The sequence below is a fragment of the Scardinius erythrophthalmus genome (assembly GCF_964197995.2).
Source record: "Scardinius erythrophthalmus genome assembly, chromosome: 14".
NCBI lineage: Eukaryota > Metazoa > Chordata > Actinopteri > Cypriniformes > Leuciscidae > Scardinius > Scardinius erythrophthalmus.
In genome coordinates this window covers 17,291,006-17,304,137 of record NC_138234.1, presented here as the reverse complement: position 1 = coordinate 17,304,137, position 13,132 = coordinate 17,291,006, and the positions used below count along the sequence as shown (strand labels likewise).

Below are 13,132 nucleotides of genomic sequence, written 5' to 3'. Positions count from 1 at the left end.
ACCAACCTAACCTTTGTTTTATTATTTTTTCCATTACGGTAATGAGGAGTGGGGGAAAATGTTTAATTGTTTAAGGTAAAACAAAGGCAATTGTTTAAAGTAAAGCCTAAAATAGGGTTTTATTTTCTTTAAAAATAATAGAATCTTTCCATTTTAGGATTAGTGCCAAACAGAGCAGTTCATTGTGACATGAAGGTTGTTTATCTCTTGTTGTCAAATATTGTCATAATGTTTTTGGGTCAGTTCGCGACCACCTAACAATGTTCCTCGGGAGTGAATTTCCTGATTCCTAAATCCGTCTTCACTTTTTCACAGCTTCTGTTGACATGAAGCAGATGGTGCCCATCAAGCTGTCAGCGAGGGATTCAGATGGAGGTCACAAAGCACGCCGGCCCATCAGCCCCCACCCACCACAACATTCACACTCAGGTAAGACAAACAACCGCACCCGACATTCCCGGCTCAGCCTGGACGGGCCGTATCCCGCTGTGTAAACAGTTATTAGGCCCAGCTGACAGGCCTGTTGTCTGGTTTGCTCACCCTGCAGATTCCCTCATCCCTCCAGACGCTTATACAGACGCCCAGTCCAGCCTCGCGCCCGCCGCTCTCAAAACCCACAACCAGACCTCCCAGAACACTGTTAATGATGAAGCCGCCAAGGAGGACGTTATCTTTTTCTGAGCTCCGCACAGCGTCCGATGGGATGTAAAGACTTTGCGTTGACGTTTCGGCCGGTCTTGGTTCTTTACATAACATTTTACTCCTGTCTTATCTACTAACAAGTTTTATTGTAGCCTGTAAAAACATCAGGAAAAGTGTTTTAATTTGTGGGCAAAAATTAAAAGAAGCATGTCCAGAGAACCCAAAGACTTTGACGGACAGCTTCAAGTGAAGTTAACTAACGTGGAGAATTCTGTAGCATGCGCTCCGAACGCGCGATATGAAGGATAAATGGATGTTTTTGGTCGCGTATTGTTGTGGCGAGCTAATTTGCACAGCGTCAGTGTCCCATTTCATTTCAAACACTGTATTTGGGACGGCAATCTTCTGGTTTCTCTGGAAAGTCATTGCTTATGGAAAAAGACAAATAGATTGAAAGTTTTTAAATTTAAGTAACAGTTTGTTCACATACTGGTTTATTCTGTCCAAGATATTGTATTTTTGACCTTACACTGTATACATTATTTTTATTTGATAATTAATATTCAGTCCATTTCAGTGGTCGTTTTATTCACGTCGTCCGTCTTTTTAAAGTTTCTTCCAAATGATCCTAAAAAAATAAGCAGCGAACGTGAAGAGAAACTAAGATTTTAACCAATATTCTGTTTTTAATTTTGATATTAGTAGGTTTTTAAAGAGAAGGGAGCAAATTATCTCAATATTTTGAGGTTACGTTCAAATTAAAATAAGTTGAAGGACACAAATGTTTCAGATGTTAAATAAGCCATATTTTCAGCTTTCCAAATAATCAAAAAGTTTAAATTTGTTCAAAAATAAGCAATTGAATTCACAAAAACTCAAGGAATTCAACCCCCCCCCCCAACAAAAAAAAAATGAGGAAAAAAATTAAGAAATGAGGATTATTTTGTTGTTGTAATGTCATTTTCATTACATTTTACCCTAAAATTGTCATTACCGCAATGCAGAAACAATCTCATTCTCATTACCGTGATGTGATGATTTTAAAATGATTCAAATCATTTAAATAAAATAGATGTATAGTAAGTATACATTATTGTAGTATTTGCTTTGCTGTTTTTAATTTATGCTATTTTTAATAAAATGGGCAAAAAATTGTTGTCTGGTAAAATAGATTTTTGTTACTGCATTACAGTAATGAGAATTTGATTATTTATTGTTTGCATTACGTTAATGAGAACTTTGGGGGGAAAATGTTTAATTGCAGATTTTCAATGCAAAATTTAAATCATCCTAAAATAGGATTCGTCAATCTATTTTAAAAATGTATTTATGTAAAATATGACCTGCTCCATTTAATATTAGTGCCAAACAGAGAATTTAGTTGTTTGCCCTTTTTTTAAAACATTGTGGTAGATGTATACATTTCTTCTTTTTTTTTAACAACTTGGTTTTTTTACCCATCCTAGTTATTTCCACATTCAAGAAGACATATTTTTAACATCGTTTCCTGTAAACAGATTTACTTTTTGCGTTTCCTCCTCTCTTATGACCCACATTCATTTCATTCCACGTCTAATTTAAGTCCCTAAAGCTGTCAAGTGTTTCTTCTGTTCTCAAGTTGACCACAGAAACGTGTGATGTAATACTTACTTTGGATTTCAGAGTAATGCCACCAAAGACTAGGACTTAAACCACTCCGTTTCATGAGCTGTGAGTATCAAGTCACTGAACGATCTCTGACGGTCGTTTCCTGCGACCATATGATTTGTATGTATATGTTGTACATAGTTTCCTTCTAACATAGATGAGATGTAGATATTATGCAAGGATGTCATGTGACCACTGGAATTACAGATGGTTATAGCGCTCAATCTGGGTGTAATTTTATTTCATTTTGTAGCACTTTTTTCTTAAAAAAAACAAAGTCTGTCATTCAGCCTTAGTGCTTTTATTTTAGTTTAAAAACTTCCCATAATGCATTGCTTTTGGATCACATTTCATCTTATTTTTGATGGTATCGTTTCTAAAACGGCTGTTCGATTTGATGTTAATCCTACGTTAGTTTCTAGGTCCAATGCTTTTCAGTGGTGCAAGTGAAGGATATTCACACCGTAGCAGATCGGTTCTGACTGTCAATGAAGCATAAATTAATGATGTGATGTTGATGATGTTTTAATGAAGTGAATGATACTGTTCGTCTCACCTCTTTAGCTGCAGTGCACTTTACTTCCCAATGATTTGTTCTCTTTGATTTCTTGTATTTCTACAAATGTGAGCTTAAAAAAAATTGTCACTCGATCCGGCCGGCATGCATTGTGACTGTAGCTTCTCTGTGTCTGTGATTGTACGACATGATTGTACGGCGTTGTTCCTTTGTGGTATCGTCAGATTATTTCAGATATGTCCAAAAAAAATGATTTTTCTGTTTCCAGTTACACTAGCAACTTTTCAATTCCAGCTAACTTTAAGGGGACCTCAAGTGTTAATGTTTCTGATGTTTCTTGTCTTAAGGATTTAACACGCAAGGCCAGTGTGAATTTTTTTCTTACCACACCATTTTACTCACTCTACCGAAGAAAAATAGAAGTACTTGTGAACACTTTAAACTGCTGCCTTTAGAGACATTTTAGTAATAAAATTTGGAAAAAAATCTGCTTCATGTTTTACTCTTACTCAAACCTCACTGTCTTTGTGTCTATGTAAAAAAAAAAAAAAAAAGATCTGGAATGATCGACCACATTGCTATAATTTGTGGAGCACAGCACACTTTGTAGAATACTGTATCCCATAATGCAATGTGCCCAACTTGACCTTTCACTTTCTGTGCGATAAATGAACGCTAAAAAATGAACGCTTTTGTTTTATGTGTGAAATTAATAACTTGAGCGCCACTAAATTGATTAAACATATCAACAATGTGGCATACTGCTCTTAGAAATGTTTATAAATGCATAAAGTCCAGTTTTACCTTATTTTCCCAGAATAAAATTATCATCTAAAATTTGCTGCGACCTATAAAGCGTCTTGTATAATACAATGTCAAAACATGAACAAAGCGCACATATCTGGATTTGTGCCGAATGAGTTTTTTTAGCGCCGCTTTAAAAGCACAATGTATAACTTTAAAAATAGCAAAAATCACTATATCTATGTTATATATATATTTTAGTTGTGTACTTACATTATCCCGACTGTTTCCAACAACTTTCAAACCAGGAGAAATTTGTAATTTAATTAGAGAAACGTCCCGTTTCTTTATTTCCGTTTTGTCGCCGCCAATGCAGTCATATCGGCGTTGTCCCTGGTTTCCGCTCGTGCTGCCATGGCAACCAGAGCCGTCTGATAGTAACCAAAGCGACTGACGCGGACAACTTTGTAGTTCGCAATGTCTATTTGCACGCTGTTGTTGTTTCGTTCAAACATTACGGACCATGGTAAGCAGACTTTGGATAAAAAAGGAGAACTAAAACGAGAATCAATATCAGCGCGGTGTTTTCGAGATGCCGAGAGCTCCCATAGACAGTATATAAACGAGAGCTCCACGTCCGAGACTTCGACCGCTCCTACATGTACTTTATTAAACAGGTGAGCACATTTACATAAAACTAATCAATGTTTTATAGTTCAACAATGATAAAATGTTATAATATGATCTGTATGTTATTCTAATGTTGATCTAGCTAACTACTAGTCTCATACAGACAAACTAACACATTTCAACACACTCAAGCAGTTTAGTGTGATAGTGTAATGTTAGATCAAGTGAAACAGCGCTGCGTTACCTCACAAGTTTAATTTGTCTAATAAACTGACCTGTGAGTAGTAATTCTGCATGTAGTTCGGTAGAATGAAATGTCCATATTCCTTTTATATCCGTGTGGAGCTGATAGCTGTCTCTTAGCAATCCCGAACTGCTTCATGTCACAGTCATGATAAAAGCATCGATGTATTCAGTCATCCATAAACATTATTAGATCGGTCGGCTTGACATTGACGACAAGATCCATAATTCTTAGCAAATGTTGCGTCATCAATCTACGCCTTTGTTATTGTAAATAGGTTAGTGACTCCTAGTGGCGGAAAATGCCATACTGTAGCCTACGTTTAAATGTATTAATTTAGGCTTGGCATTTATGATCAATGTTTTTATGATGAATGCCTCTAATTAGTTAGTTTCATAATTATAGTTTTCATGCCTGCCCTGTTCTGAATACCGATAAATCTATAGTGACGCAAACAAAAATACATGTTTATAGTGTTAAATGTTTGTAGACATTTCGTTTTATATACTGGTATTTTACATTTATTTTAATTGTAATAGCAAAATGTGACTTATACACGAAGATAGGAAAACTAAAAACAGTGCATATAGCCTATACAGTAGTGGGCTATACAGTTAGTAGGCCTACACAATTCCGTTTTGAACACAGGCTGCACGTGTCTTGCCCATGGTTTTGACTGGCCAATTTACAATTGAACTTGACCGCAAAGGAAACTCAAACGTAAGTATAACAGTGCTTATGTTATGTAGTATCTTCCGTGCTGTGTACGGACAATCTGGTTTTATTTCCGTCACTCCACGCTCATGTGAGCGCGTGACCCCACTGGCCGCGGTCTGTTGATTCTGGCCCGGTTCTCACAGGAAAAGAGCCGGAGCCCAACTTAACAGGACCTGGTGGCCGTGTCTCTCAGGCCATGCTAATTGTAGAGCTGTGGCGGAACAAAGCTATTTTCAGGTGTTGTGGTTTTCCTTTTATCCAATCCAGATCTTACAGCCGCGTGTCCAGTTCCTGAGTAGTTCTTTACCAGATGATGTCTCGGTCTCTTGCTTTTGTAATGGTTTTCTGTCCGTCTGTGTCTTGTGCTTTGCTCATTTTATTATTATAATTTTTTTAGATGCTATGCTGCGAGACAAACCCTGTCTGGTTCACGAGTGTTTATAGGCACGTCACTCGTTTTTTAATTGTAGTTATTTTGTGCAAAGAGTAAGACCTCTGTCCGCAAACGAAAACAAACCTCATGCTGTTGATTTGTCGACTCCTCTCGGCTGTAGACAGAAATTCGCTTGAAGCACTGAATAGTATACTTGGTAGTGCTCAAGACAAATTACTAGGGAGTATTTAATATGTAATGTAGCCTAATATGCTAATATATATTGTTTAGTATAAATTTGTTCCAGTTTGATTATATTTGTGCCATTATGTAAGAATATTTTTACTTGTTTAATAGCACAGGTTGTGTTGGTTATGGACCGAGTATGTAAATTCCTTCTTAGAATACCATTATTATTATAACTCTGCATATATTTGCATCGTTATTGACATGTCATATGAACTACCAGTAAGTATCATGAACTTTGTCTTTATTTTTTTGTCAGTTGCATCCCAAATGACACACTATGCACTTATACCCTATATACTTGTGCACTGTGTACTCAACCGTGTAGTGTATGAACCCCGGAATGTGATTTTTACCCCCAGGAATGCAAATTTTTACTCTTAACACTCAAAGTGTTGATGCTAGAACTGCTAATTTGGTAGACAAGCTGCTAGGCTACCACTTTTACCAGCATGATAGTGTCTAAAATCTCTCTCTCTCTCTCTCTCTCTCTCTCTCTCTCTCTCTCTCACTCTCACTCTTTATCTCTCTCTATCGCTCTCTCAGTTGCATAACAGCTCTGCAAAGTCTAGACCAGTGATCATGTCCCATGCAGGCCATATAACTTCCTGTGTTGGCCTCATAAAAATAAATGCATTTTGTGTATTTTTCTCTGTGTCCATGGAAACTATTTTAATGGTTATGACTTTATTGCTTTTTTGGTAATACTTTTGTAGTGTTTAAACACCACCTGTTGTAAAGTGACCGATATAAATGTACAAAGGGTGATGAATGAAGTTATTGTTCTTTGTTTATCATCATGAAAAGCGAAATATGGCCAGGAAGATAAGGTTACTGCGAACTGATAGTATGCCACAACACACACTGTGTTTATTCATAAGTTTGTAGAGTTGTAATCCAATAAAGTGGCCTGCAAAGAATCTGCTGCCATAGTAAAAATCTTTGTGTATTTAGTTACAGGCCAAAAGTATATATATATATATATATATATATATATATATATATATATATATATATATGCTCCTGTGCCAAATAGCTTTTGAAAAAAGAGAGTAAGATTCTTGCCAAGCTGAATGATCTATAAATGTCATTGGCCTGTTAGCGTTAGCTGTTTTTTTTTTCGTCCGACCTGTTTGGTTTCATGAAGGGCTTTTACTGCTGCTTAGTTTGATAACTCATAAATCTGTCAATTGTTTGATTTGATTAAAAGGATAAAGGAGCACAATATTATTTCCAGCAATTTATTGAAAAGAATGTGATTCAACATTGTGTCTAATATTCTCATTTGCAAATGCTTTGTATTGGGTCTTGTTAATGAAGTATAAAAGTTCTGTTATATTTGTGTGCAAAAGTTTGCAAATTATTGGTAAACCAGTTGTTGCGTAAATTGCTATTGTGGAAAATTGATGCTATATATCTTTTGTAAAAACATTCTTACATAAACTATTAAGGCCCGTTCACACCTTTCACAACGTTTTTTCCAGTTAATGAATGATTAAAACATTGACAGCCAATCAGTTTAAAGAGCTCGAGCATTTAAAGCGGCTGACAATAAAACTGCACCACGTGCTTGGAATAAACAGAACATGACATGTTGTTGATTTACATGTTGAGAGCGTATGACTAACTAGATTCAAACCTGCATCGCCCATATGAGCTCCAATTTTTGTGTAAAGGCCCGTTCACACCAAGAAAGTTAACCTGAAGATAACTATATTTGCGTCCACACCAGCAGACGATATCATTCCGTTTATTCTAATTGCGTGCTTGTCTGTCACTTTAAATGCTCGAGCTCTTTAAAGCGGGATGGATTCTGATTGGCTGTCAATGTTTTTATCGTTCATCGGCTGGATAAAATCATTCTGAAAGTGACTCAAACGATATCGTTTCTCTGTGCTGTTATCGTTATAGTTGTGCCGTGAACTCAGCTATATTGAGAAAGATTTTTACAACTATATCTTTATCGTTATCTTTATAGTTATCGTCCTTGGTGCGAATGGGCCTTACATTTTTGGTAAAACCATTCTTAGGTAAATTGGCACCATAATGAAATGATTTATTTAAGAATAGTTTCACGAATAATTTACAAATAAATTATCAAATGAGGCCCAGTTCGTGCAAGGCGTATTAAAATATAAATTTAACAATCAGTGATGTTCAATCATACAGTATTTTTTCATCATTGAAAATAAAGTGATAAAAAAATGAAAGGAGCTTTTTGACGTTATATTTCCTTTTTTGGGCTTGTTTTATTGATGGACACAGTAGAGTGTAGATTGGAAATTGTTGGGAAGAGGTAGTCGGAATTGGATTGTGACATTATGAAGAACTGATCGAACTTGATAATTCTGACCTTTTATTCTATTTATTGACTTGGATTTCAAAATCACCATAACATATTTGGCTAAACAAAGAATTTTGCTTCAATTTCAACAGACTTGATATATATATATATATATATATATATATATATATATATATATATATATATATATATATATATATATATATATATATATATAATTTATATAATGATTGGGCTTTTCACAGAAATACAATCCACATGACGTTAGATGTACATCATATGGTGCCACACACAAAAAGCCTAGGTACGTCGTTGCCCGCAGCTGCTTCATTAACCTTGTGATATACAGAGACTGACACCCCAACACCCTAGAGACGGGCGCAGACAGACGCCTCACTTCCTTTTGTTGTATTATTCATCCTGATGTTACTTTTCGAGTGCCTTTTCAGTTCAAGTGGCCCGTAATTATCAACCGGGCCCATATCGGGATGGGCAGGCTGAAGAAGAGACCATCTGCCCCACCCTGTCTGAATAACACAAAGGTCCAATTACGACTCTGTCCCGTCCTAGAGATACGCTTCACTCTCATTCCTTATCGTTTTTTTCTTTACTCCAGGAAATTTCCCTGAATCCCACTCATCCCAAACAAACAAGGGGCATTATGGTGATGAGGAACTATTTCAAGCATCCAAACACGTGAAGCGTCCGTGGAATGCTTGTGAATAAGTTCTGTGGCATGTAGCCGCTATCTTTGTCACCATTCGGGGTAAAGAATCCACTTCCCACATTGGAAGACAATTAAATCTGTGCAAACTATTGCAAACATCAACATTCTTCTTCGCTGAGCTTAGAGGAACAATTTTCTTTGTTCACCTACTGCGAGTCGAGAAATGTTTTGAATTTGCAGCTACGCCTCGACCTGAGGCCATGGACCAGAGCATCAAAGCTCGGCATCGCATAATAACATTCAGTGTTAATCAGAGCGCCGCTAGATCTGTCAGCGAAGCTTCTGTCCAGGCCGCCGCCCCCCCCCCAGCCGCCCCCCTACTGTTCGGCGTAATTACTCCATTGTGTAAACAGTGATTACTGTCCCCCCCACCTTCCCCTAAACGCTGTTCCTCTCCACTGCCCGTTTCTGTCGGTACGCTCTCAGAAGTCTCTCGTCTCAATTTTAGAGACTCAGATTTCTGTGCACAATTGTTTTCCCAAATAAGCGGCTTCTTTTATGGCGTCTAGACAAAGAGATGTTCTGGCGGGTGGAGGCGCCCAGCTCTTTGTGTTGAATGCCGAGTGATGTGCGTTTTACTGAGGGAAGATTTATGTGCTCCAGGAGAACCTGCGACGCATGTTAAAGCGTGTCAGTTATGCTTCCTGTCCCCGGTTCTCATCGTACATTAACTTTGGCAAGAACACATTTAAGAAAAATTCTGGGTACTACTTACAATGTTTGTGGTCACAGAGATACAGATAAGATGAAGTGTTTTACTTTGCAATGAAGACTGTTCTTATCTATCTATCTATCTATCTATCTATCTATCTATCTATCTATCTATCTATCTATCTATCTATCTATCTATCTATCTATCTATCTATCTATCTATCTCTATCTATCTATCTGTACATCTATCTGTACATCTGTCTGTCTGTCTGAGGCTTTGTCAAGCTAAAATCAAAGTTTGTATTGACCAATATTTCATTGAAGTTATGCAACACATTTTTGTCAAGGCTATCATTTCATATATCATCTCACTAAGCTTCTCAATGTTGCTTAACACACCTTGACGTCTGAGTAAATGCTGTTTATGCCATAGTGTGGTGGCTCCCTCCAGTTAAACCACAGGACTTTGAGGAACCACTAGAACCATTAACGTTCCTGACAGATCACATCTAGACTCGACTGAAGGAAATTACCTGCGCCCAGACGCCACAGACGCACCTACACATCAGCACTTCGAGCTGCTTGTGGTAAAAAACGGCCCGAATTGCGTCTTTTTGTGGCCACTTTTCACCTACATGTTGCTTTGACTTGTCTGGCAGTGTCCACAACAACACATTTCCTACATTTCTTAAGAAATGGGAGTTGCTGTGTTGGTTGGGAAATAAAAAACCTCAGCTTGAACAGTGCCCTGAGGATCCTAATTTTTTTTCTGAGCATAATAAACAAGATGTGCTTTGCAGGAGGTTCCTGCAGGGCAAAATAACTTTTTCGTTAGTGCTTTGATTTAGTTGCAATTACAGGAGGTGGACGGTTGGAAAAGGGACGCTTCTGGCCGGGACCCTGGAGGTAAAATCCCCATGGGGGGCAACCATTGGAAGCTGTTTTTCCACTAATGCAGGATCTTTGTGTTCCTGGCGGCCCCCAGCTGCACGCATCCGCCTGGCAGACACACGCCAGTATTTAGGTGAAGGGGGGCACCCGACCCCTGCCTCTGTCCCCAGTGTCCGTTCCACCCTATTGCGCTCTTTCTGCTTAGGGTCACGACAAGCATTAACCAACTACCCTCACTGAAACCGCCTACGCCAACCACCCATTCTTTCAGTCCACGCTGTGGCGGTTCTTCCTTTCCAGACCCTGTTGGATTGTCCTTTTGTCTTCTGCCAAGATTCAACCGTCTATTTATGCGCGCTGCATTAATTGCGTCGGCGGCAGAATCTTTTTGAGTTTGTCGGTTTTGCATTTTGCATGACAATGGTGCTTTTGAGCAGTCTTACAAAAACAGGATGGCGCACACACACCCTGCCAAGATCCCTTTGAAAGGAAGATGTCTCGTATCCGTGCCTTTTTTTGTGTTTCTCGCCACATGCATTCAGATGCCGTTCACCATCTGCGCTCACACCTGAAGCACTTAGTGGGTCAACATGCTCAGCTGGAATACGTTGCTGGTGATGAATTAAGTTTGCTTTTGCCGCCATTTTTCCCAGTCATTCACCACAGCTACTCCGTCAGCAATGCAAGATAAATTTCAAATAAAATAATTGATTTCTATCATAAAACTTTTGTTTCCAAATGAGTGCCACAAATAGCCTATAACCTATAAACTCTGTCAACTAAAACTAGGAGGATACACAGGAAAGAAAATTTTTTCAAAGTCCATTTTGTTCATTTCTACCAGGTGTGCCAATATTAGTAGATCTTAAAGTAAATTACCTAAGGTCGCAATAACCTTCAAACTTCAAAGGAACTTTGCTAGATTAAACTGTCATCCTATTTATTGCAAAGGCCTCAGTGGTTGCAAAAAAATTTTTTCGAAGACATCTGTCTGGAAAACTCAGTTTTCTTCCCCATGGGAGCGCTCCCAGCTGCTTTTAGGGGTTTCTCCCATCTGGCATCTCTGATCGGCTCTATTAGTGCACGGACCCGGGGCTTTTGACCTCCACATGCATAACTTATTCAAGAGTGTCTGGCGGGCATCAGGCCAGCTCTTACTTTGGGTATCAATGTCTTTTTCAATCAGTCTCCTGGAGCTCAGCCATGGATTTGATTTGGAAATGACTGAATTGGTTAAGATGTAATAGAGGAATGTTTGATTTCATTAATGTTGATGTCTTAACGTCACCATGTTATGCTATATTAAAGGCTCCTAATTTTGTTTTGGAGGTCTCCTGCAATTGGTTTATATGCATTCAGGTGTCTGAAACGGCTTGATAAATGATTCGGTCTCCCTAAATCCCCTTCTTTTGAGAGCTACTCTGCTCTGATTGGTCAGACGGATCAGTCAGTTGTGATTGGTCTACTTTACTCTGATTGTTTGGATGATACAGTCTGTTGTGATTGGTCTGGTCTGCTCTGATTGGTCGGATGATCCAGTCTGTTGTGATTGGTCTACTCTGCTCCGATTGGTCAGATGGCCCAGTCTGTTGTGATTGGTCTACTCTGCTCTGATTGGTCGGATGCTCCAGTCTGTTGTTATTGGTCTAGTCTGCTCTAATTGGTCAGATGGTCCAGTTTGTTGTGATTGGTCTACTCTGCTCTGATTGGTCGGATGATCCAGTCTGTTGTTATTGGTCTACTCTGCTCTGATTGGTCAGATGGCCCAGTCGGTTGTGATTGGTCTACTCTGCTCTGATTGGTCAGATGGCCCAGTCTGTTGTGATTGGTCTACTCTGCTCTGATTGGTCAGATGGGCAAGTCTGTTGTGATTAATCTACTCTGCTCTGATTGGTCGGATGCTCCAGTCTGTTGTTATTGGTCTAGTCTGCTCTGATTGGTCAGATGGTCCAGTTTGTTGTGATTGGTCTACTCTGCTCTGATTGGTCGGATGCTCCAGTCTGTTGTGATTGGTCTACTCCGCTCTGATTGGTCAGATGCTCCAGTCTGTTGTGATTGGTCTACTCTTCTCTTATCGTCCAGTCTTTTCTGGAAACGTAGCACCCATTACCATCTGGATTTTAGCTCCACGTCTTCCTCAGCACTTGATAGTAATACGAACAGTAACGATGACGTTGGTTTTACCGTATCAATTCGCGCTTGGGTCATCATTCTTTTGAAGAGATGCAATGAAAATTTGCTTTCATAGCACAGAAAACAGTGTGTTCTCGACATGTCGACAACATGAACCAAACTCCTCCAGTCTCAGCTACAACTACAGTGTTTGAGGGTCAAAGTAGATGTTGTTCACGGGCAGCCAACGCCTTTGGTGCCTGCATTGGTTTGTGCCGGAAGACTGGAATTACTGACAACTTAAAACATTCACAAACAGCTATATTACACACATGAAAGGTAATATGTGAAAAGCATAATAGGGGCACTTTAGTTATCTGCCTTGAGAACAAGGCGTTGATGTTTGATTAGTGGTCCTACAACCCTCTGAAGTGACTTCTGGATTTTGCTTCTGGATGACTCATAAGGACATCTGGTTAGTTTCTCAACAGTTTATTTGAGAGAAATGTTAAATTTTTGTAATACATTTTCCCTATTAAGATAAACAGCAGATTGGCTTCATTTATTTGTCTCTCTCTTTCAACAGCCAGATCTCTTCCCCTAGTCTTGGCAAAGGAACGCAGTCTGGAGTCTCGTGCCATTCCTTGGCATTTCCACTAATCACACCTGCCCAGGAATGAGTGGAA

The 13,132-nt window shown here is 38.8% G+C and overlaps 1 protein-coding gene across 2 annotated transcripts in view; it reads left to right on the top strand.

The window, feature by feature from the left end:
• arhgef18b (rho/rac guanine nucleotide exchange factor (GEF) 18b) overlaps positions 1-3,285 on the top strand; it is a 45,428-nt gene extending 42,143 nt beyond the window's left edge. For both annotated transcript variants that reach the window (XM_081383987.1, XM_081383988.1), the window contains 2 exons: positions 316-429; positions 548-3,285. In XM_081383987.1, the coding sequence (XP_081240113.1) occupies positions 316-429; positions 548-681 (248 nt within the window). In that variant the 3' untranslated portion in view covers positions 682-3,285. The remainder of the gene's footprint in view (positions 1-315; positions 430-547) is intronic.
• The last annotated feature ends 9,847 nt before the right edge of the window (positions 3,286-13,132 follow it).